This window comes from Melanostigma gelatinosum, assembly GCF_949748355.1.
Source record: "Melanostigma gelatinosum genome assembly, chromosome: 11".
Classification (NCBI taxonomy): Eukaryota; Metazoa; Chordata; class Actinopteri; order Perciformes; family Zoarcidae; genus Melanostigma; species Melanostigma gelatinosum.
In genome coordinates, this window is record NC_136644.1 from 19,611,035 (window position 1) to 19,636,286 (window position 25,252).

General features: G+C 44.3%; 1 protein-coding gene across 2 annotated transcripts in view; it reads right to left on the reverse strand.

Annotated features, from left to right (window-relative positions):
- The window catches only part of znf827 (zinc finger protein 827), a 63,619-nt gene that overhangs the window by 4,328 nt on the left and 34,039 nt on the right, over positions 1–25,252 (reverse strand). The window contains exons 5-14 of one of the 2 annotated variants that reach the window (XM_079279232.1): positions 25,201–25,252; positions 16,896–17,135; positions 14,284–14,338; positions 14,050–14,150; positions 9,838–9,975; positions 8,514–8,685; positions 7,662–7,828; positions 5,151–5,360; positions 2,134–2,311; positions 141–191 (exon numbers count right to left, since the gene is read on the reverse strand). The exon at positions 25,201–25,252 is cut by the window's right edge and continues 230 nt beyond it. In XM_079279232.1, coding sequence (XP_079135358.1) covers positions 143–191; positions 2,134–2,311; positions 5,151–5,360; positions 7,662–7,828; positions 8,514–8,685; positions 9,838–9,975; positions 14,050–14,150; positions 14,284–14,338; positions 16,896–17,135; positions 25,201–25,252 — 1,362 coding nt within the window. In that variant the 3' untranslated portion in view covers positions 141–142. The remainder of the gene's footprint in view (positions 1–140; positions 192–2,133; positions 2,312–5,150; positions 5,361–7,661; positions 7,829–8,513; positions 8,686–9,837; positions 9,976–14,049; positions 14,151–14,283; positions 14,339–16,895; positions 17,136–25,200) is intronic. The other variant, XM_079279233.1, reaches the window with a different exon arrangement.

The window sequence follows — 25,252 nt, forward strand, 5'->3', positions numbered from 1 at the left end:
TGTGTGGCAGTTTAATGGTGGGAGAATTGAGATGATCAGGTATGTGTGTGTGTGGAGGAGGAGGAGGGGGGGTGACAGGCTGGAGAAAGGGTTGGAGCAGTAGGACATGAAGGGAAATGAAGGAATGGTGTGGCACTTACATTTAAATAGCACCTTTCATCTGCTCTGGGCCCCAAAGCGCTTCACAAACCCTGCAGAACAGAATCACCTCAGAAAAACCTCCAAATGGTCAAGGCCCTCTCTCCCTTTCTACACACTCCTACATATATATCTATATATATATAGAAACACTTCACATTGCTCAAGTGTATACACGTGTACACACTAGTCTAGAAAAGAAAAACTGGATGTCGGAGGTCAGAAAATGTAGGCAATGGGAGTTTATCTGGAAGCTTCGTGTCCATTGAGTAATTCTACACCTGTTTGGTTGAATCCTGCCTGCTTTTGAAAGTAAATATTAATTTAGTTTACATAAAGTAAGAGACGTGTAAACCTTAAAGAGCTGAAAATATAACCCACATGTGCAGGTATGAATTTAAATCTAATAAATATCATTCCTTCAATCTCTTTTCTTTCTCCGTTCAATAAAAAGGCTCGAAAATATCCACAACCTACTTCTTCCCTTTTGAATAATGGCTCAAGAGAAATCACTCTGGCTTCGAGAAACATGAACACCAGACAGAAGAAACATTTAAAACCGTTATAACTCCTTTACATGTATTCACTCGCACACTACAGCTAGCAGCAAAGCCTCACGTTAGGGACTGAAGATGTTTTGTGGAGATCTTTGAGTTATGAAGGGGCTTCTTGTGTGTTTGTCATCTGGTCAAATAAAAGTCAATGTAACTGTGTTGGCAGCTTCCTAGTTTATATTTAGTGGAATTAAACCATTTCCAGACATTTAGCAATGTTTAAAACATCCTATCTCCACTGATGGCTGCACAGAAAAAAGAAGAAGATATAGAACACAGATCTTTGCTTATGACAAGATGAGGCGATAATCATAATGATTCTGTAACATGCACAGACTGGAGTTATGAGAAAAACAATGGCTTGTGTTACTTGAAATGGATCTTTGACAAATGTTCCATTAACTGCTTTGTTCCTAAATATGAAGGCAAAACGTCATGTGTTTATCATCACAAATGCTGTTAACCGCTACCCTAGAGCCTAACGTGTGTGTGAAAGCACATTGTTGTGATTGGCCTGAACTCAAACACGACCATCAGTCAGTGTGCGGTGTGGATGGTGAGATCAACAGATGGGCTTTATGGGGGCTCGACAGGCCTGTTATGGGACATAAACGTGTTACAGTACAACAAAGGCTCCTGTGGGACTGGAGTATGGAGAGGGAAGCATGGAAGAGGACCGGAGCTACATATAAAGTATATTTCTATATGTACGGGTCGGGATACAAACTACACCGAGATAGAGTTACACGTTGTATTTGAAAGCTTTGTTTTAGGGTCATCCTTTGACCCGTGTCTTGTGTCAATGTCTACACTAAGATGTGACAAATGTACGTGATCGGACTAGGGGTGTGCCCACATATTTTACACTTTTTTTTTTTTTCATACATTATAAGTGTCTGTATGGTAGGTTTGTAAAATGCAGATTTCCTCAGATGTTTTTCTCTGGCACAGCCGTCATCTGTGGGCAGTGGAACAACAGACCCTGAGGGGGAACCCATTTCCATCTCCTTCCCATTCTCCCTTCTGTTCAGAGCAGCCACTGCAGACCACCGTCTAATAAGTTACACTTGCCAAGAGAGGCGGTCGAGCACAACTACAGCTTGTGTCATTTAATTTGCTGGCTGCAAATAATGGACATTAACGAGAGGTTAACTGATAGAGGACACATGGCGACACACATCTTCAAATAGGCTGTTACAATCAGCTCTAATTTATGATCATATCAGCCAGCGATCTTTTTGTATCCTTTGTTATTTTACAAAATGAGTTACATATTGCATGTAAACCATTGTGAGATGCCTGGAACTTTAGTCTGCTGCCATAGCTTGCTGCCCCCCCCCCCCCCAACGTTGGTCTATGTGTGTGTGTAGTGTGCAGTGGATTGACGAGGGGAGGGGGATGGGCGGAGTTAGGAACCTCTGTCTGTACTTGCTTTCCTTACTTGAGCCCTCCGGAGGGGACGGTGTGGCACTTCTTGTGCTCCAGCAGCTGTTCGGGCGTCTTGAGGAACTTGTGGCAGACGTCGCACTCGAACATCCGCGTGATGAGGTGGATCTGAAGGTGCCGTTCGTACATGCTGCGCGTCTTGCACACAAAATTGCAGAAGACGCATTCGAAGCCTGTAGAGAAGGCGAGAGGAGAGGGTCAGTGGCGACCCAAATCGGTTTTAATGATTTTAATGGTTAGATGATTATGTGCTCTTCAGACTCGGCGTCGCTGAAATCTCTGAGTGTATCTATAGAAAACGGGAACAAAGGGAGTTCAGATTCAGGGGAAAAGTCCGGTCCAACAATGACCTCGCACAGAAATAGAGTATGTAAGCAGCGATGCAGCGAAGGTTGAGATACCGTCACTTTGAGCTCCAAACAACAACAACAGATTCCACAGTTCTCAGAATACAACCTGTATGGCCGTCCTGCCTGATAAATGCTGACACACAAATTTGCGACGGTGTGGAGTTTGAAAGACATCTAGATAACCCCGGTGACATCATCCGGGTGTTTAGAAAGCTTTGCCATCGCAATAGAAGTCATAATGTAGTTTTTATTTAGCTTTTATTCTTTTTAAAAACAGACTATACTCTGGCTTTATAGGGATTTACTTTTCACAAACTAAACTATGACTTTTATTTACTGACTACAATGACTTAATGACTTACTGTACTATGATTATAAACAAGGACTTTTTGGTGTCTTTTTTTACAACATACTATTCTGTGAAGTTTTAAATTACTTTTTGTTACAAACTTTTTTACATCATACTATACTCTGACTTTTTTATGGTATCCTATATCAATGACTTGCTACACTGTAACTTTTTTTTAACTTCCTAATTTTAACTTTCTAATTATACTGTGGCTTTTTTTTTGCCATTTTAATGAAGTACTTTGCCATTTGAATGACCTTTTCATGACATACGACTAAAGTAGAATACTATTCCAGAACTGTTTTTGCTCTCCAGTTGATCCAGAACGCTGCAGCACGTGTACAGACAAGAACTAAGAAAAGAGATCACATTATTCACGCATTAGCTTCTCTGCTCTGACTCCCTTTAAAATACAGAATGCAGAAGTTAACATCCTTATCCTTACTGACAAAGCCCTAAATGGGCATGCATTGTTAAAGAGCGTATAGTAACTTATTACCCCGCTAGAACACTGCTCTCCCAGAATAAAGGGAAAGGCTCCGGCTTGCCTTGGAACAGCCCTTAGTTATGCTGCTGTAGGCCGAGGCTGCCAGGGGACTTCCTCTGACACAATGAGCTCCTCTCTCCTCCGCTCCATCTGTATATATTCATGTCCCATGAATGCATGTTACTAACTTGGCTTCTTCCCCGGAGTCTTTGTGCTCTCTTGTCTCACAGGTTTCCATGGACCGGGTTACACCTGGATGGTGGTTGTGTATCTGCTGCCGTGGCCCTGCTTGACACCCACTGCTACTACAATTAATCATAATATTATATCCATTGCTGCTATTATTACAATAATTCAATTACCGGTAGATCTACCGTTACCCCTCTCTCTCTCTTTGCCTCTTGCTCCCTCTGCTTAAGGGGGCACTTGTTTCTTGCCACTGTCACCATAGTGCTTGCTCATGGGGGGCACGATCTGGACTTTATATGAAAAGTGTCTCGAGATGATTTCTGTTCTGATTTGACGCTATATTAAATTAATTGAATTAAACAAAATATATGTCATAAAATTGTCTTTGCAATGTCAAAAGCAAAAGGCCGGCATTTCATTTAGGTCAAAATGACTTGTCAGTTCTGGAACAATAAAAAGCTGCTCTATCATGTTGACAATGGTCCGATGTCTCCTGTGTTGATTTGCATTCCACACGCAAACTGAAGAAAGGGCAAACATGTTGGAGGATAAGGCTTTGAAACACAGATACAACTACCAATGTTGGTGTAAATGATGTAAAGAAACAACTCAGTTGTGTCTGTGTTGAGTGAAATTGTTATATGGTGTCATAAACAGTCATAGAAAGTATGTTTTAAAGACGTTTTTGAAAAAGTCATCGTGTATTGGCATTAAAAACGTCAGGGTATCATAAGTCCTAAAAAAGAACATATATTGTATGTCGAAACAATAAAAAAGACGGAGTATATTATGCCAAAAAAACAGAATAAAGTCATAGTATAGTATAGTATGTTGAAGAGTCAAGAAGAAACTAAAGTATACTTTTTTTTAAAGCTTTAAAAAGTCATAAAAAAGAAAATAAGTCAGTTCATGAAAACATGTTGAAAAAGTCATGAAAAAAGCAAGAGTATATTACATGGAAAAAACGAATAGGTCATAGGGTATGATGAAAAAAGCTATAAAAAGTCTTAGTACAGTACGGTGAAAAAGGTCATAAAGGCATGTGTGAAAAAATAAAAACTCTGTATAGTATGTCGGAAAAACTTCATAGTACAGAATGTCAATAAAAGTCATGAAAGGGAAATAGTATATTATGTTTCTAAATGTATTTAAATGAAACACCTATATACTATGCAGGTGCACACACACATTACAACACAAGTCTCACCACACGCGCTCATGCAAGCTTCAGCCGGTCCGTGAGGGAGCCGTCAGGTTAAGGGAGGCAGTGTAGAAATGATTACCTGGTGCCAACGTAACGTTATCTCACAGACAATGCAAAGGCAGAGCACCTTACAAGTGCTAAGTTCTAAATGCATGGGCTAAAGAATGGAATATAGCAGCAAACATGTATTTGCAATGTAAAGATATGGTGGAGTGATGGCTACCGGAGCTGAGTATGACGTGGCTTCTGTGTGTTGTAATCAGAGCTTCTCTTTGCTTTGTTTACATAGCCAGGCATTCTAGCATTTCTGTTAATCAGAAATTGATGAGTCGATCAATGTTAAACTTGTATTTCATTGTTGCCTTGTCAGTCATGATATATAGACTGTTGTTGAGACGTGTATCTGGTGAAAATATTTCCCACAATTCCTTACCTTTGTCGGACTTGTCCTCAGTTCCTGATCCCGAGTGGCTTCCGGAGCTGGACTGGCTCCCTGCGGAGGAGGGCAGGGCCAGCAGGCCCCTGAGTTCTTCGTTCCCGTGGGTGAGGTCTCCGCCCTCCGAGCTGTTGAGCGAGTCGCTGAGGGCCGAGAGGGAAGAGGAGGTGCTCTTGGTCTCGCTGAGGGGACTTCTTGAGCTCAGACCTGGACACAAGACGACAGAGTAAAATGTATCATTTTAATATCAAAATGTTACCAGCTCCAGCTAAAACTCATGCGATAAGATATTAACTGAAACCCTGCAAACCCTGTCCTTTATGCAGAAAAATCTGTTTAAAGTACCCCGTCGTTCTGTATATGCACACACACACACACACACACACGGAATACAAACACGCAGTCTGCTCTGACTGAGGCCCTGCTGCCAGTCAAATCAAGAAGCAGTGTGCTTTTATTGATCCCCTTCTCAAAGTCTGCAATTCACTGAGAAGAGCGAGGGAATTAGAAGGGGGGGGGCAAGAGGGAGGTACGGGTGAGGAGCGTGGGTCATGGCCGAAGGAGCTAAGATGGCGGGAGCATCTCAGGGCACAGCTCAACAAAGGGCATTCACTCAGATGGGAGTGAGAGGAGGGCGAACAGGCTGCACAGAGCCTGAAATGGTTGACCTATCCTTCCAACGCAGGCAGACACACGCGCGTCTAAAACATACGAGAATATCCGCATCGAGTTCACACACACAAGGAGTTGTCAGAGAAGATATGATGAATTGCTTTCAATCAAATCGAAATAAAGCAGGGCCATTCAGAGCGCAGTCTTAGCAGCATTTTGAATACAGTATAGAACCAGCTCGAGGGGCTTTTATCTTCTCTGCTGCAGTATTTAACATGCACTTGCCTTCTTCTTACAATAGCCAAAAGGCTAATGCCACAGAATATAAGCAAAAAGGAAATAAATGCACTTCTCTGAGCCAGTGGGTCTCAACCTTGAAACCCACCTTTACGGGAAAATATATTCCATTTTCTCTTTTACTGAATAAAGAGGCAAAGTATGTCTATCTGTCAGTGTATCCAGGGTGGAGATCAAGTAACACCGTCACATGATTCACTACCTCGCCCCCTACAGTTACGGGCACCCAACCAACCCTTTCCCCCATGCAGAGTCCAGTCTTCACAGGGGGTCACCTGCTGAGCTCAGCCATCTCCTGCCTGGGCGTGTCTACACAGTCGACCAGATAACTAGCCTTTTACAGTCTGCGAGGAGTCACTCCGAAGTACAGACACGTTAACAAAACAAGGCTTAACCACTCAAAGGTAGGAAGTGAGAGACACTCCTGTACATTTGTATGTTTGGTGGTGTTGTCCATCTTGTGATAGACTGAGATAAATGCCAAGCCAGGCTGAGAGACTTAAAAGACGGCCACAGTGGCATCGTAAACCGAGCTTGTCTCCAAAGGAACCAAGGCCTATTGATTTTTCCCCCTCAGGCACGATAAGGGCCAACTTTCTCAAATAAACAAGGCCACTGTGGCCTCTGAAAGACCCCTCAGCTGTCTAGGCCGGACAATCCCACCCACACATACAGACAAGCGGCACACACACACACACACTCACTCACACACATTGGGGAACAGCGGAAGACCAAAACGGCAGCAACACACTCGACAAGGCTGTTTTAGACTAAAACACTCGTATTGACCACCGGCGGTTCAAACCAAAAGCCGAAACCAAAAGTCAATTAGTTGATCAATATATCGGCACAGATTTTGCCGATTCATTTATCGTTTAAGTCGTTTTTAAAGCAAAATACAAAGATGATTTACAAGCATCAGCTTCTCAAATGTGGGTTTTTACTGCGTTCTTTATATACACGTGTCAATTTTGACATTTTTCTGACATTTTACAGACCAAACAATCAATTGGAAAAAATACTCAGCAGATGAATCGATTTAATTACACACACAATAGTGTATGAACTGTAACCGTATCATTGGAGGAGACTATGTATAAAAGGACTTCATTTCTCAAAACCCTTAAAGCCGTTGTTTAAATTTAAACCCCCATGTGTTGGAGTACAGAGCCAAAACAATAGAAAATGTGTCACTGTCCAAGTACTGCACTGTATGTCTATTCTGAGCTGTGAACAAGAGCCACAATGTGTAAGCTCCCACCCACTCCAACATGCGAGAGAGATATTTTGAAAATAACTCCATAAAGCATTTTTCTCGGGTTTGAATCGTGCCCTTTAGTAATACATCGAGTCCAGCCACACGAACATTACCCTAAAGCTAAAAACTACTCGTCTATTACTCAATCAAGAGAAAAGTCTAAATCTAAAAAGAAACTATTTTGATCTTCGATTAACCGATTCGTTTGAAATAATGTGTTGAAAAATGAAGAAATAATGATGATGTTCGTTCCAGCCCTTCGTTACACCAACGCATACAGCATGAGAGAGGCTCTGTCATCAACGCCGTCTCTCAGAACCGCTGGGGGGGGGATTCTGTACCTGCATGTCCGGTACTAATGTGGTTCTTCATGTCGTTCTCCTCCATGCAGACGTAGTCACAGACGCTGCAGCAGAGCGAGAACATCCACTGCTCCTTGTCCACATGGAGCGACATGTGGCTGACAAACTGGGCATTCAGCTCCGTCTGGAAATCACACACATGGCAGCTGGACAAGAGAACAGAGAGGAAGAGGAAGATGGCGAGAACAACCGTCAGCTTTAGTGTTATATTATGTCTGCATAAATTGGTACGTGGTACAGAGTGGATACATTTATATTAATTTATTCGACAATTGAAAATAAAATACTTCCTCACTGCAGACGTGGTGCTTTTCAACTCATTTCAGATCATTAGCAACATAGAAGTATTACAAAAGATCGTCTCAGGCTCACTGAGGAGTCTCATGAAACACCACGAAGTCATTACACACAAATAAGAGATATTTCAGCACATAACAGCCCGTATCACCACACACTTTTTTACACTTCGGCTCTTTCAACGCATTGAATAAACACGATTTGACACGTTAATAAGGCAGCTTAAGGTGTGTGGATAAGGGGATGAATGGACAACGCTGGTTTTGATTTTCTCATCGAACTCTTGTAAATAAAGCAAATATTAATAAATAGAAATATTAATAATAATTATCTTTTCAGAGGAAATTGACAACAAATTGACTAAATAAAGTAATTGGGGAGAAATTAAATGAAAGAATATATATATGAGGATATATTTGGGCATCAAGCAGCAGATGCAAATCAATCAAAAACAGCCCTGATTCTGAGCTCTGCTGCTGGCTGGAGGCCTCCGTCATAGAGGTGTGTGTGTGTGTGTTGCTCGGTTATCGTTACCTGTAGTAGTACGGGCAGTTCTTGCGCTCTGCAGACTCGGCTGTAACGGCGCTGACGATCTGCTCAGCATCTGTATTGACCAGCTTGACAGAGTGGATGGTCAGGTGCTGATTGAGGTTAGCCCGGCACTTGGCTGCATAAGGACACAAGTGACACTTGTATTTCCTCTCGTCTGCGAAAGACAAACACAAGAAGCACAGGTCACTGTAAACATTACCTCACCTTAGCCTGATCTCAACTGTAACTCTCACCCTGGGAAGGAGGACAACACATCTTGTGATGTCGGACAAAATCTACTTTTCAGGGAGCATCTGGATATTCCTGTAGATGCCACGAGATGATGAAAATATGAAGCGCATACCGACATCATTTCAACTCATTTGAAAGCACTTTCAGATCAAATGGGAAAGAAATCGAAATCACAATATTTCCTTTTATGCCTAAACAATGTCTTCTCCCACTAGCTCCCCCTAAAACACACACACGCACGCACACACACCATTTGCCCCAAGGACATGAAGCCAGGCAACCTTTATGTCGCCGGGGAAACCAAAAAGACCATCACACTGACATATGCCCCTGCTTCTGCTCTCTGTGGTGTGGCCAAGCTGTTCGCAGCCAACACTCTCAGATGGCGTGTGTGTGTGTGTGTGCGCGCCGTGTCGTGTGTGTGTGCACTCAAAATGTGAGAGCATGTCCAATTGTGTGGGAGCATTTGGTACACGAGTCTCCATTTGTGCGCCCAGTGATTTAGTCCGCAGTCCCAAGTAGGTTGCATAAATTTCTAATCCAGCGTTTAATTTGCTTTAAATACAAATTGCATACGCAGGACAGTCATTCATTTATTTTCCTAATAAGGGCAGAGAGAGAGCGAGAGAGAGAGAGAGAGAGACTGCAGAAGACAAGTGATGGGAAAGAATGGATCAATTGGGAGCAAAGAAGGGCCAAGTTTGAAAACACAGAGTAATCAGGACACAAGGGAGCGTACAGCTTCATCCTGAGGAAGTCTCCCGTGTCGGAGTGTGAGAGACAAAGTGAATGAAGGAAACTAATCGTGACTGCATCAGAATTACTGGTGTATGTGTGTGTGTGTTACTCTGTGAGGCATACCTCTAGCTGGGTAATTAGACGGGCAGTTTTCCCAGAGAGACTAATCATGGTAGTAATCTCTTTAAAGGAAGGGTAATCTAGTCTAGTCAACCTTATTTACTTACTGGGGGCAGCAAAAACACAAGCCCAAACTCAGCAGCAAACATCGAAACAAAGAGATGGGATGGTGCGCTGTTGGTGTGCACGTGCTCTAACAATGTTGTGTATTATTTACCTGTGTGTAGAGACAGATGTCTAGAAAGCGTCTGCTGTCGACCGAACACTTTGCCGCAGACGGGACAGGGGAAGAGCTGCTCATTTAGTCTCCACGGGGCGATCCCGTTTCCCGGCTCCCCATCGTCCTTTTCTGAGTCTGGAAGAAACGCAGAAAAAGCATCGTCATCATTCACCGCTGACACAATCAGCCACAGAAGCAGCGGCTACAGGTAGACCGAAGGCTGTTAAGTCCTGCGGCTATGCATCAAACTAATGAACTCAATATGTATCGATGTTTAAACCGTAGCGATTAAACCACACCGCACTGCGCTTATGTACTGTGGTGTTCTTTGAAGCTTGATGTTTATTCATCTTTTGAAATATTTGTGTGGCATTTGGCTTTTAGTTCATTCGTAGACAGCTGAGAAGTAAAAAGGAAACAAGGGGAGAGGGGACATGGAAAGATTTGGGGTTTGGTACATATTAGGCTAGATGCTAGCTCAGCGTAGCACAAAGACCAGAAACAAGAGGTGACAGCCGGCTTTGCCAAGAAATAGTCCGGCACATAACCCCCAATAAAACCATAGCTTGTTGTCTTTACATTGTGGTTCTTTTACCCGTTTAGTGAGCTTTAAAAAGGTGCATGTAGGTGTATTGCTGTTCTAGCGGTTTCCCTCTACTCCTATCATAAGCTGACCGGCTGAGGAGAATAAGCTTATTTCCCAAAACTATTCCCTTCTGCCCGGCTATAACAATCTCATACTGTATTGCTAAAACAATACAGTATTCTCTTCCTGTGAAGGTGATCACTGTAGCTCTCTCCGTACTGCATGCCCCCTTCCCTCCATCTCCACAAAGAAATAACAAGAAAGAGAGCGACTTTGATCGAGCTGAAGAATCGGAAGTTTCTGTTTTGAATTAAACCTCTCCATCGGACATAAGAGGACTTTACAAGGATCGTAACATCGACTCAGACGGAGGCCTTTACTTAATGTACGCATGGTTCAAAGAACACGCGACGCAAACGGACTTTGGCTCAAACTAAAGTTTCTGTAGTTATTCTGACTTTGGTTTTCAGTGTTCATGAAAAGATCTGCTGCTCCGTTTCCCCCTCTCGCTAAAAGTTTTGATTCTTGGCAGATGTAAATCAGTGCGCATAAGCTCGACAGTCTAAGAATCTTTAGGTCACGTAATGTAAAAATGTGTATTCAACAGAAAGTGGAGACAGCCTCTTAAAGCCACATTCAGCCGTTTAAAAAAAAGTGTATTTTTTAGTTGTCCTATGAAATGCATTGACGAGGTGTTTGTGGCAATAACGATACCGCAATGAGGCAAAAGCAAAGATTGTTTTCCGACATGTGGGGGTGCGTTTAATGTAAAAGAACAGATGCATTGGCTTTGGAAGGTGGAGTGAAATTACATTTTACTGTTGTTGCACCGACTCGAAAACCCTGGAGCCTTGTTCCTGTATCTGTGTCACATATTGAATCCGCTCTACATGCAACCTAGGGAATTCATGTTGTGTGCCTTTTGTTTATTAACTTGTATTTATGTCACACCACTGTCAAAGTTTGATCCAGAAAATTGCCTTATGCATTTTATTAGTATTTTTTCAGTAGCTAGTATGCTGACATATGCAAAGAATCTGATATACCGGTACATGAAGGACACAAAATAAGGGCAGTGTGCACGTGCACGACCTCTTTTCTGTCTCCATATGCTGGTGTATCGATTCTATATTTATTCCATACCTCCTATTATTCATTTATTTTACTTTCTCTATGTGCCATTGCTAAATAAATACAGGTTGATCTAACTTTGCAATTTTATCATTTGGTATCATTCTAAGAAATACTCAATATGTTCTGAGGGGAACAACGCAGCGGTCATCATTTGGGTTTACTGAAAGAATCAGTTTAAATCAATCAAGTCAATTAAGTTGCTTTTTAAGAAGAAGTGTGAGACATAATGTCTGGAGTGGACACCGTTTATCCGAGGTGAAACTGTGCTGCTTCTCTCAGTTTGTGACTCACCACACGTCATTGAGTTGAGGGAGGGCCCATGTGTGATGGCAACAACATACAAGTAGATCTGGGAAAAGCAGTATTTGTCTGAAAACGATGGAAATAATCAGTAAAAACAGTGTGTGTGTTTGTGGTTCCTCCACTGCCTCTCACAATGACAGCAGCTTTAACAGGCTGATCACATCCTTTTCCAACCCTATCTTCTCTTTGTCTGTGCGGCTTATTCGGAGAATCCTGGGCCTTCTTATGGGGCTTGCAGCTAAAGCTCAGCACATAAAAGCATTAACTTGTCCCGATTCAAAAGTGAGACTGGGGGACGGCCTGCTCTCACACAGGTGATGAGGAGCCGCGCGGCAAGGGCTTGAGGCCACGACTGGGCAAACACACTGATGATTAAGCCAGTTAGGGCGTGGTGTGAGCCTCTAAGTGGTTAATGGCTTAATTAGTGCCTTTAGAGCCGGAGAGAGAGACGGGGGGGGGGGGGGGGGGGGGGGGACACAAACAAGAAATGAGGGATTGTGCTAAACCCCAGACTGAAGCGAGAAGACAGAAACTCTTACTCACTTGTTCTTTATTGCTTACATATCCATTACAATGAGCAGTTTCCTGTCTCAGAAGTACTGTTGAATATTGTTATATTAGAATATTATGTCACCCATTGAAAAATTGTTGTGGACAGAACGTCACTGTTCATGACTACGATAATGAAATAGAAAGATGTAGTTTTTTCCCTTTTACATTGTCAATTACATTACTAAAATATCTGCAGTCAAGTGGACGGCTTTTCCTTTTAAATAGCAACTTTCATGACAATCACAGCACAGCCAATTGTCCCTCATCACATACGGATACTTTTACAACCAGTACATTCTATGCAATAGTGAAACTAAAATAAACTGAGCTAAACCTGTGAATGTCTTAATGCTGGGTCCAGCAAGTGTGACGGCTTCTGAGGGAAAGATGGTAAAGTTCGCCAAACACTGAACAGAAAATATGTTTGATTAAAGGTCCGCCTGCTTACAGCTGCAACTGCTGACCAATACTTGGAGCAGGGGTTGGTAAAACAGGGGGAAAATGAAGACACAAAAGTAAAAGAGCCGGCATAGAGACACACATGAGGGGGAGAAAGGAGTAAAACAGTGAGCAGCAGAGGCTGGCTGTGAAGCTTAAACACACAAGGGAAAGGGGAGGTGGTCGGGGCAAATTAACTTTCAGGACACTCTTGACACCCAGAAGCCAATCAGATTTTCATTAACTGGCAGAGGGACAGGCAAAGCTGGCCCAAGCTAATTAACCTCTGGATCTCTCACTGCCAAAGGAACATGGAGGGAAGTTCTGGGATGCCAGGGAAGAGGGGAGGAGAGGGAGACGGGGGGGATGCCCCGGGCAGAGGTCTTCGGGTTGGGGAAATGTGAGAGAGTGCAGTAAGGCCGGCCGGAGCTCTAAATATGAAGCGGGGAGAGGGAGGAAGGTGAGATGATGGGAAGTTGGAGGTGGTTAATTGAGATGCGTCCTTCTGGCTGTACACGCCGATTTAAAAGACGTCTTTATGTATCGGCAGGCTACAAAGCTTCTGTGCAAGAGTGTGTGTTGGGTGTCTGTGAATGCATGCACATGCATGTATGTGTGTAATGAGCATCTCTGCAAAGAATGGAAGACTTGGAGTCCTGGAAGATGCTGTGCTGTGAACGACGCAGTGGTTCTGACTCGTTTTAACCAGCTGCAGATCATTTTTCCGAATATAACTTCTAAGGAGGAGATAATCATTTTATAAAACAACGAGCATAAAGACACCAGGGCTGTAACTAACAATTATTTTCATTGTCGGTTAATATGCAGATTATTGTTTAAATTAATCGTTTGTTAAAAATTGTGAAAAAATGCCATTCACAACTTGTTCTGTCTAACCAATGGTCCACAAAACAGAGATGTTACATTTATGGTCACATATGACGACAAAAAGACTAATATTTACATCTGAGCAGCTGGAAGCAGTAAATGTTCATGTTTGATTGAAAAATGACCAAAAACGCTTATTTATCACAATTATTGTGATTAATCGACTTATTGTAGCAGATCTAAAAGACACAAAATTGAATAAAGATAATGTCCCTCCATCTTCAGCCTGCTATAAACTGATTTGTCTCTTCCATGACTACTACATGTTCGTGTGTGTGTGTGTGTGTGTGTGTTTGCATGTGTCTTACCATGGAACAGTGCCCGGGTAGAAGAGCTGGGTTCTGCGGGGGAAGAGCTCTTGGAGCGCGAGTTAAAGGGTGATTGTCTGAAGCACTCGTCCAGGAACGAACTGAAACATGACACATAATACGAACAGTTAACGTGGCGACTGAATGAAACACATATTCAAACTATATTGTAAAAATGCAGGATATGACAATACTATTATCATGAGACAAACACAGAGGGTATTACTGACTCACCTGTTTATTCCCACCATGTTACTGTCTTTGTGGTTGTTGGCTTTGCTGACTTTTTCTGGAGTAAAAAAAAAAAACAAGAAAAGAAAAGATATTAAACACAAGCAATACAATACTATCTATGTATTTATATTTTACCGTTTCTATGTATTCAATACACTATTCAAATCAGACCCCATAGTAGACATTTACACAGACAGAAGTTATACTGCAGATGAAGAACATTGATGGAGGCTCCATGAAAAGATAGTACAGTAAGTGGACCGCCAGTTAAGAAGCTTCTAGTATTACTTTAAAGTCCACTGTATGATGGACACTATAGATTGCTCTCTCTGTTAACAAATGGATACCAGAAAGATTCCTGCACAGTCCATCATACAACAGAGAAACCAACACTATATCCTCTGGATTCCTTGAGGCTTAACTCGGCTGGTAAAGCACAGGTTGGCCGTGCCAGCAGGGGTGTACTAGCCATCTGGAGGAGTGGGAGTCTCTCTGGTGGACCTGCCGACCTGTGAGCCAAAAGTTAGCCCAACAACGCAGATATACGAAAATATATATCCATATTTTTTTTTTTTAAATGTGCATGGCTGTTCAGATAAGACAACCCAGATGGCACATGAGTGCGTTTGAGTAGGGTTGTGTGGCCAAGGCTTTTTTTTTTGATTGATTGCATTTACTGTACATTGTAAAGATCTACAGAACAGACTTTTGGACACACAGGAAAAGTCTGTTAAAAGCTACTTGTCACTGCAAATATTTCATGCTGCTACTTTCAGAGGAATGAGTGCAAAATGTGTGTCCAACTGGTGATTATCAAACCAACCTGTGTCTGACCTGCAATACAGCGTTTCTTTCCCTCCTCACACATTCACACCTGTGTGGTGCGTCTCGTGCACTTTTCTCTCAACTTCTAGAAACGCAGAAAGGCAGCATAGCAATGCGCTGCTCAGAATAATTACAGTGGCGTGTCAGAACAATGTGACAGATCAACCATGCTAAATTAGACGTCCGCTGACTCTTGCTGTATTTCACAAACACGAATATTAAAAGCCAAAATCAATAATTGCTTGTGTTTTTCCAAAAACAGCATCTTTGCCTTTGAGACAACTCGACAGCTTTGGCATCGTTCACGCCGAAGATCACACCTGTTTTAGGGTCGTGATTACACATTATGTCAATTATGTTGACGGGCAAGGCAAGTCTAGTTTAAACAGAGGGCAACCAAGTCCACTTCCATATGCCAGAGATCCACAGTGCTGTTTCTGAGTACCGGTACACTGAACACTGTACTTGTAACATATTAGCCATCTCTAGTTTCTCCCAGTGATTGAGTCTTAAATACAAAACGTTTTAAGAGGTTTCTAAGTGGTAATAAAGTGAGAATGTGAAATCAGCTAATGCCATTACTTGACCGGCTGATGTGAACGAACACACACACACACACACACACACACACTACGGCCTTTCAGTATCAACAGTATCAAGCCGTTAAGACCGCTATACACAACGCCTGAGGATGGAGCCATACGTGTGAGTTTCAAGGCGATGCATTGAAGTGAATTTCAACGCTGCAACCATCTCAGTGTTCAGAGCGACCTTGCTACTGATGCGTCTCTGAGGTCCTACTGCTCTGGGTAATTCATATTGATTGCTCATTGTGTGACAGCAGCCCACTCTCCTCCAGTCCCCCCCCTCACATTCAGGCCCAGTTCTAAGGGGGGGGGGGGGGGGGGGGTTGTCGCCGTTGCCAGGCGAGCAGTGCCCTGGCCTCCCTGGGTGGGCATACTGTGGTACCCCTGCTGCCCTCTCTCCCCTCCTTATCCTCTGCTGCCCCCCCAACTACAACCCACCACCACCCTCTAAACACCCCACTCCGTCACACTGCTCGCCAAGGACAGAGGTCTCTTTCCACGTTGCCATGGAGATGCCGCACGGGAGAAATGTAAAGGGAGGGAGGAGGGGAGGTGCAGGGGGAGAGCGTGTGCAGCCAAGTGTGCTTGAGCCGGCATGTCTGAAAACGAGTCGAGGGAGAGAGAGCGAGAGAGGGAGAAAGAATGAGAGAAAGGAGGAGAGGGAGGAGGGGGGCATTCGTGCAGACACCACTCCCCATGGGGCCTTGTGTGAGTGTGTAAAGGTGTGCATGCAACACTGTGTGGGAATGAAAGACTGCCAATGTGTGAATTTGTGAATAGTTGTGAGAGCAAGAAAGAGGAAAAAGATTTTACACAAGCTTGTTCCTCTTTATGGCATTTAGAGAAAGGATAGAGCCGGGGGGGTCACAGCCCAGGACTACAAGCCTAACCCCCCCCCCCCACCCACATCTTTCCCCTCGGTCTTAATCTAGCAATACAAACAGCTGTCTGCTGCTTCAATGTCACTTTCATGGCCATACAGGTGAAAAGCAGGATGTCATTACGTGTCGTATATCCTGGACTTTACAACAGAGACGCCAGAGGACGGCAATGGAAACATGGAGCTTTTTATGGTCGAGTATCAAAACCTGTCCACGGTTTACACTGCGGTGCTGCGGGGGAAAAGAAGACGTGTTGCTGTACGTACATGTGTGTGTGTGTGTGTGTGTCTGACAGCGCACATGTCTGCAAGGAACTCACCTGACAATTTGAACAGTAGTTCGGAGGCCATTTTGACCGATATGTCCTGGGAGAACAGGTCTTTCTGGGGGCGGGCCAGCGTCTCTAGGAGGTTACTCATTGGCTCAGTCTTCTCACTCGCCCTTAAAGTGCTGAAGGCCCGCAGGTGAGAGGCAGGTGTGGTGAGTTCAGCGGGGGGTGGGTCCACCTCCATGGGCTCTGCCTTTACTTTCAACTTCTGGTAGTAATCTTTGCTGTTCTCTGCAGGAGATGATTGAACAAAAGAGGAATAACTGGTTAGACTTTGTAAACGGTTAGTTTGATATATTTTCTTCAAGATTTCAAGGGGAGAGTATTCAACATACAAATGGTCATTTTGGGGGGTAAAGTATTCCTTGTACTTGTAATGCATTACTTTAACACTGTGGTATTGGTACTTTACTTTAGTAAAGAATCTTCTTTTACAATTGGAAATCGTTACAGTTTGTGGGGCTTAATCTGATGTTTTTCTGTCAATTTACCTGTTGGATGTGTTTATCCTGAACTAGTCAAGTCAATTTTATTCATAAAGCCCAAATTCACAGATCACACACCTGCCTCAAACGGTTGTACAATCAGTAAAACATACAACACCCGCTATTGTTAAAGCCTTCTTGGAAAAAAACAACAGCATAACCCTCAGAAAGGTCAAATATTCCAAGCAAAAACGAATTGAACACTTTTGACTTTCACCCGAATACAAGTACACAACACATCCAGCATAAACGTTATACGATGGAATTAAAACTCAAATAGGAAAATCCAAATAACAGCCAAAACATTGCAGCTAAAGCCGAGCTGAGCCGGTTAGCATCTAGCTGTGGAATTATTAGGGCGAGAGGTCACTCAGCCGCTCGGGGAAGGCTCCAGCCGCTCATGTAGGTTCACTGAAGCAAACAGGAAGGAAACCTAAACACTGTAAATGCAACCAAGAAGCAATGAATCCATGTTTATAATGACTGGAGGTGTTGGATAAAAGGTTTGCAGCGCATGAACAATGGCCTGAAAGGTGAGAACAGCTGTTGACTCACTCCTCATACCAGGAGGTGAGGCGAAGTGACCGGCCTAAAAATAGGCAAGACGGCATCTGTTAGGAATGTCCCGATTGCAGAATCAAAACACTGGCTCTCCTCCCTCTACGGATATTAAATAAAAGACTGTAGGTCGCCATAAAAAAAAGTTATGGAAACTATTCAAAGGAAACTGTGACGCGAGCTTTGTTTTCTGAATTCAAAGCTCTTCTGTTGTCAGAAACGTGTTCTCCAACGGCCTCTGTGGCTAAATTTACTGAATGAAATGTAGGCCTATTTTAGGCGACAGTAAGTTTACACTGTGCAGCTGCATGGTTGGGAATAAATCAATCAATACATCCTCGACTGGTACATCCGTGAGCATCTGTACAGCCGAGGTATCTGATCTTTGACTGCAGGCATGGCAGGAGGCAGTGTCTCAGTGTGGTGACAAGCAAGAGCAAGACAAAGCAGTGGGGTTGATACAGTGCTGCTGACATGGCGACTCAGCACGATTATGGGATGTATGAATTTGGCAGGGCATTGGGAGCAGTGGGAGGGGGGTGGGGCTAGAAGAGCTGGAGAAAGAGAGAGGAGGGAGGGAGATACGAGACAGTGACCCCGCCACCCCTCCCCTCGCATTCTCCACTCCTCTGCAGAACGAGGCCAGTGTGAGACACCAAGCAGCAGTACATTGTGCGCATGTGACGCCGAGTATCGACTGAATAAGTACGTGTTGTATACTACTGTGTTTATGTGGGTGAATTAAAGTGTAACCCCCCCCCCCCCTTTGAGGTCCAGGTGTAGCCAGCATGTGGGGGACACTGACAACCATCAGCCTCACTAATCCCTTAATCAGGTGGCCAAGAGTAACCTAGGAGAGGCTGATGGAGGGGCGGAGGAGGAGAGGGAGGGGGCAGCTCTGCAAGGGTCAGCAAAGGGACACGCGGGCTTCCATCATTGGATCGACGAGATGCTGAGTGGACTGCTGCGCTGCAAAAACACACAGTTGCACACAAAAAGCCTGCACTAACGGACACCATGTGTACTTGAGCTCCCGGCGCCGGGGGACACACATGCTTACGACCTAAGAGCCGCTACAGAGAGGTCACGTGACACACGGGGGGGGGGGGGGGCATTTGATGGTAAACACACCGACACCACATTGAAAAGCATAACATCACAGCAGAGCCGGATCACAAGTCTACCTGTCACACAATGAAAATGTGGCCTTATTTCCACACTGATAACAGCTGTGGCTTTTTGGTCAGGGTCATGACCCAATGTTCTGAAGCCATAAAAAGCCGCCATCAGTCTGCCTGAACCCAGCTCGTGTGTGTGTAAGTGAGAGCGTGAGAGTGTGTGCGCGCGTCATCCCCTCTGGTGCAGAAGCCTCTGATACACCAGCTACCATTAGGCCGCCGAAAACATGGTGGTTTGTATTATAATATTTTAAAAACACACGCATGGTACACATGAGAGAGCTGTTTTGTGAAAATATTTGATTGAAAGTATTGTTTGATTACAAATAAAAGAACATTAAGTCCTCAGTAGAGTTTGAATGGCTGTCCTCTAGTCTGATCATTACACAGGGACAACATGGTCCAATGTAACTAGCAGCAGTAATGTGACCTAATTTACCTATCGCGTGAGGTGTATTGTTCTATTCAAATATCAGTTTATTTTCAGCTCCATTTGGTTTGTAACGGCAGTCAAATTGCACAGTTCTACACTGCGTGTGACTGTGATCTGTATGCCAAGATGCTTTAAATGCACTATACATACCTTGCTCCCTCTGAAGCAGCACTACTCACGGTTTGAGTCAGAATGAAAGTGATGGGGGTTTGCGCGATGTTCTGTTTTTAGTGATCAACTTTGACCTCTGGTGTCTACTTGAATCTGCGTGGACGTGACAGCCCTCTTTCGCTGAGAATATACAGCAGGCTGGCACGGACCCCGGACAGATTTTGTTACTACGCGCAAAAAGCAAAAAAAAAAGAGTCACCCGCCATTAGCGACTCGATGCTCGCAAAGTCAATTTATTGCACCACTTTGATGCATCGATGGCACAGGAAGAAAAAACTTGGACAGACAGGCGGTGAGGGCAGAGAGACGAGAGGAAGGGGCGAGGAGGAGGGGTAAAGGAAGAGAAAGAAATGCCAAACAGTGCCAGAAAAAGAAGACCCGAGGGTAAGAGAGGAAAGAAGAACGTGGGATCAGAGAGAAGAGCTGGGGGAGGACAGAAGGATGAGGAATAGCTAGAGCCTAAATGACAACCTCTCCACCCCCCCCCCCCCCACCCACCCTGTCCCGTTATCCTAGTCTACCCTTCTCCTTGCTCTGTTATTCCACATCTCTCTAACCCTGCCCCCATCCCTCTCTCTCTCTCTCTCTCTCTCTTCTCCTGCTCTCTAGCCGACCTGCTCAGACAGGGGTGAAGAGTTCATGCGCTTCAAAGGCTGCAGTGTGGAGACTGCATGTCATGTGGGAGCCACAGCAGCCTTGCCTGCAGACTTCACAGACAGCTGCTGCTACAATTGATCCTCGACCAGCTAGCTCTCAGTGGTTCAGTTCAGCCTTCCAACCGTCGCAAACTGCGGCTACATCCGACTCCAGTGCAGCGCGCTTGAATAAGCAGCCCGTAAGGAGCCAGGTATTATTAAAGTGGTCCTAAACAACAACAAGAAAATGTGACACACGCTGGAGCTGATCCAAGGCGAGTGAAGCTTCGTCATATAATGTATAAAAGACAAAAAAAGATGACGAGTGATGTGCCTCAATCATCCTGTCCATCAGGAAACAAACACCTACAGCAAGGGTGAGACAGAAAGAAAGATGTGGGGGGGGGGGGCACTGAGGGGGCATGATGAGGACACTATAGAGCTAAACATAAAGTAATACTGTACAGTAATGCCAGTGTTGTGAACTGCTTACAGTCTGCTGTGATAAGCCATTTAAATAGTAAATCCTTTTATGTGACGCTAAAGTTGAAGTTGCTCGGTGGCGTTTTCTGCTGAAAGCCAAAGAAAGTGAGGCTTTTTGACAGCACCTTAACTATTTCTCACATAACAGCTGCAGACCAGTGCAACCAGGGCTATATAATACGTGCTGCTAACTTTCTTCAACTGTGCTTTACTACCATAGACTGTATGAAATATGGACGTAGTCGCAGCTATTATCAAACGGGTTGAAGAGGTGGATAGTTGGTGGAGCTGAGGCGGGTCCAGAGGAAACCACCGGTTGAATTATATAAAAATTCCCGCCTGTACAGTCTCCTAAACAGGGGTATTAAATGTAGGGACCAAAACAGATTTTTGTCCGAAATAAATCCAGTTGTTAGCACTTGTGCGTTGGCTTAATCTTTCAGCACCGAAAGTTGCCGCTTGTTTAATGGTGCAAAGACGGTAGGAGTATTGATAGGACGATGAAATATTACACTACCTCTCGACATACAATCGAAATTGAAATTAAATAGCTGTAAAAAAAGGACCATCTTTTATTTCAGCACCACGATATTTAGTCATTCAATCATCAACGGCAATGTTATGCTTGTGGTGCCAATTGGCAGAAATCACATAATAATGCTGAATAATGTAAATAAACACATTCTACAACCAGTAGACGCATAAAGAAAAAGCACACATTTAGTGCAATTCAAGCAACAGAGTCAATACGCCTCTCGGCACCACTCATCCTAAACTGCTTGTAGACTTTAAGAAAGACTTCCACTTCGGTCGATTAAATCCTTTACAGCTACCCTGAAGCCAGCAGGAGATGTACAATGTGTGTTTCATCTGTAACGAGCGCCGCATCAAAGAGCAGAGACATTACGCACCGTGATCCAACGTGGTTACCTCGCGGAAATCCTGCAGAACTAGCCAGGGCGGTTTATCCGTGGCAAAATGAAATGTTAGAGCAGAATTAAAAACATGGAATGTTTTAATTCAAGAGCAGACTCTTGATGACGAGATGTGTAACGGTCGGATTCATCCAGCTGACAGTGACGATATTTACACTGCAGGCTGACTACGTGGGGTATGTCAGTTGTGGCTCCTACAGTAGGAAGCAATCAAGTGAACTATTTTGGGGGGAGGCCAGGTACAGTTTGATTACAACCAGCCTTAATTATATCTCAATCAATCAGCCTTGGCCACTGCTGCAAGAACTGCCAATGCTCCTGGAAATCAACACCCACTTTCCAGCTTCTTGCTGCATTCAGCTAATTGCTCTGACGCGCAGACCAAAGAAAACACACAACACCACTTTCTCATGAAAACCATAGGCATCAACTATCACTGGAGCTGATGGATCAAACCAGGGATCAACACCTGCTTATTAAACCTACATTTTAATGGTAACCAGAAAAAGAAGGTCCGTGGAGCTTTGTCCCGGCTGGATGCGTCACTAGGTTGTGGTTTTCTATAATAATCAATAAAAAGTACCTCATAAGCTACACATTTGTCGCGGACAGTTTGGTTCGAAGTCTTTCTGCTCCTTTGTGGTCAGAAACTGCTTAATGGAACTTTTATTAGGAAGGTAACAAGCACTGCAGAGGGGAGAGGGCCTTTAAAATGTCCTCAGAGACGGAAGGCCCGTTCCTAAGGAATGAGTTAAGCAAGTACAAAGTGTGATTTCACACCTATAGTGAGGGTGGCTGGATGGTGAGTGGGTGGCACGGCTGTTACCCACACGATGCCAGTCTGCCAGGGCACCACCTAGGGCCCTGTACCCCCCTCCCCCCACCTTCCTGTGACGCCATGTTCCCCTTGCCCTGCAACACCAGTGCCCATCTGCTAGGACACGTTAGCCTCTGGCGCCAGGGACTATTTAGCCTGGCGTAATTAGCCCCCAGACACCAGCAGCCTGGTTTTAAACAGATGTGGGGGAGGTAGCGCTCGCAAGGCGACTCAACACGACCAACCAATGTTTGATAAGGAAGAGAGGAGAGAAAGAGCGAGAGAGAGGGGGGAAGGAGAGAGAAGAGAAGAAGAAGTGACCTAGTTAAAGGCATGATGCAACTCATGTTTCAGCACAATGGGCCCTAACGATGACAACCCCACTTACTCGGACTGCCCGATGCCGTGGTCGAGGAGGGATGAGTAGCGGAAATCGAATTAAGCTGTGTCCATTTGCTGTACGCCAAGCAACAACGAGCAAATAGGCGCTTTTTAATGGAGAAAATGCAATTTTTTTTTTAAACAAGAAAAATGCGGCGTCTAAACTCCCCAGTGTCATTTCCCTATTTAAGTATCCTCACCGGGTGACTGTGCTCTGGGGCTGACCTTTACCAGGGGACAGAAGGAGGCCACAGCGTAGCTGCCCTTGAACCTCACGACCGTAATCACACGTGACTGTAACACCATTGACCTTTCCCTGTCTCTCCCCCCCCCCCCCCCCCCCAGGGTCATTTGAGGGTCCAGACTCTTGTCAAGGCTGTCACTCTCCAGACAGCCCTCTCCATCTACCGCCCCCGCTGTTGCCATGGCGATGGACGGCACTGCGCTCCGAGGACTGTGTGAGGGGGCAGAAAGGGAGCCGGCGGACAGATGAACGCTGCAGCATCCTTCCCTAACCTAGGTCAACCTTTGCAGAGCTAGTGTAAGCGATGGGTGGGGGGGGAATAAACGCCGTGGCCGCGTGTGCTGCTTGAGAAACCAAATGCAGTGGCAGGATAACAATCAGTGCCGGGACTGGAAATGGCAACAAAAAAAAATAAAAAATGACGGGAGAGGAACGGTGATGAAACAAAGAGGTGGAGGCAGAACACTGGAGGAATTACATCCTGCCCACATCGTTCTCTCAGCTTTTCCTCTCTTGATTTAACACAAAGCCCAGCATACTAAATCTGTTTTTGTTGTTGTTGATTTAAAGTAGTAATCATGTCATCCTCAAACGCACACACACGGAAACGTGACCTGGGGGCAGGCAGTGGAGCAGCACACGTGTAGCACACCACAGAGCTTCCAGCCCACATGACTCACTCCGAACACTAGTCAACCCAGAGAGAACAATGGCAACCGGTGTGTGAGGTGTCTGTCAAGCACGCATACACTGGCTGGCACAGGATGAAGAGCCGCAGATGGAGTAACGCCCCACTGCGCCACCATCAGACTGCCATTTGCTTTGTGCTTTTTAAACACACTGCGTATTTGCACCAGCGTGTCACACATTGTAAATTTCATGGCTGCGCAGTTCTAGCGTACTATTCATTCCAATGTTGAAATGGGTCTGTTTTAATTTTTTTTTAACGGAAAAGTAGTTCAGATCAATGCATTGAGTATTGCAATTAATTGTTGAATCAGGGGAAAAAAACTAAACATGTTCACATAGTTAGGGAAGTACATACTGATGAATACTGCCTGACAAACACCTGTCCATAAAACACTTGAACTGGACCTAGCATTCAGTAGTGATTGCAGATGTAGGCTATAATAAGAAGCGGCTTTATTTAGCAGTGAAACAAAGTGTGCAGCAATTGAAAAAGAACAGGTAAAACAGCAACACAAGTGCAGCAGCAGCACCGTTGCAAGTGCTACAAATAAAGAACTAGTCTTGAGTCCCTGCCTGGAGCTAAATCATGCAGCATTGGATGATGACGGAGTGGTCAACGCAGGTTGAAACTGTTTAACTACCTCTCATGGAACAAGGGTTTTAAGTTCAATCTGGCAAGCAGATAGATCCTATGCAATATGACAAAGCAGAACTGATCCTCAACACACTGATTCTTGTCCACAATAACTTGGAATAAACCACAGATGCATAGAGTGGTACTGTAAATAGAGAATGAACGGTGATATTACCAAAATATCATCACAGAGGAGACAAGGACATTCGCAGCCACCATCTAGAGCAGAGGCCTCAGAGAGACAAAGACTAACTCACCACATGTGCTTTTTCACCACAGGTACACTTTGCTCACCTTTGAGAAGGCCCCAATTTCAGCTCGGTTAAGTGTGTCACGGTAGAAAACAACAGAACCCTTTAATGGCAGTCAGTGACATAACCGTTGGCCTAAAACTAACCTCCTGAGCCGTTATTGGCTGATCTGAAACTAAAACAGCCGACCAGCACAACAAATATCAATAACACAGTGCATGGTCTGTTCTTTCCATGAAATAGTTGTGTGTGGAAGTGACCGTTGTTGTTCTATGCATATCTGCATGAACACCAACTTAACAAATACAGAATATGCACCCAATTTCAAGACCACAGATTTAATGTTTTGCTGAGATTTGCTTTAGTGTACAGATCCACAGATAAAGCTCCTACATGCATACCTGAAAGCTTGATCAGCAGCTCAGAGGCAACCTTAATGTTGATATCCTGGGT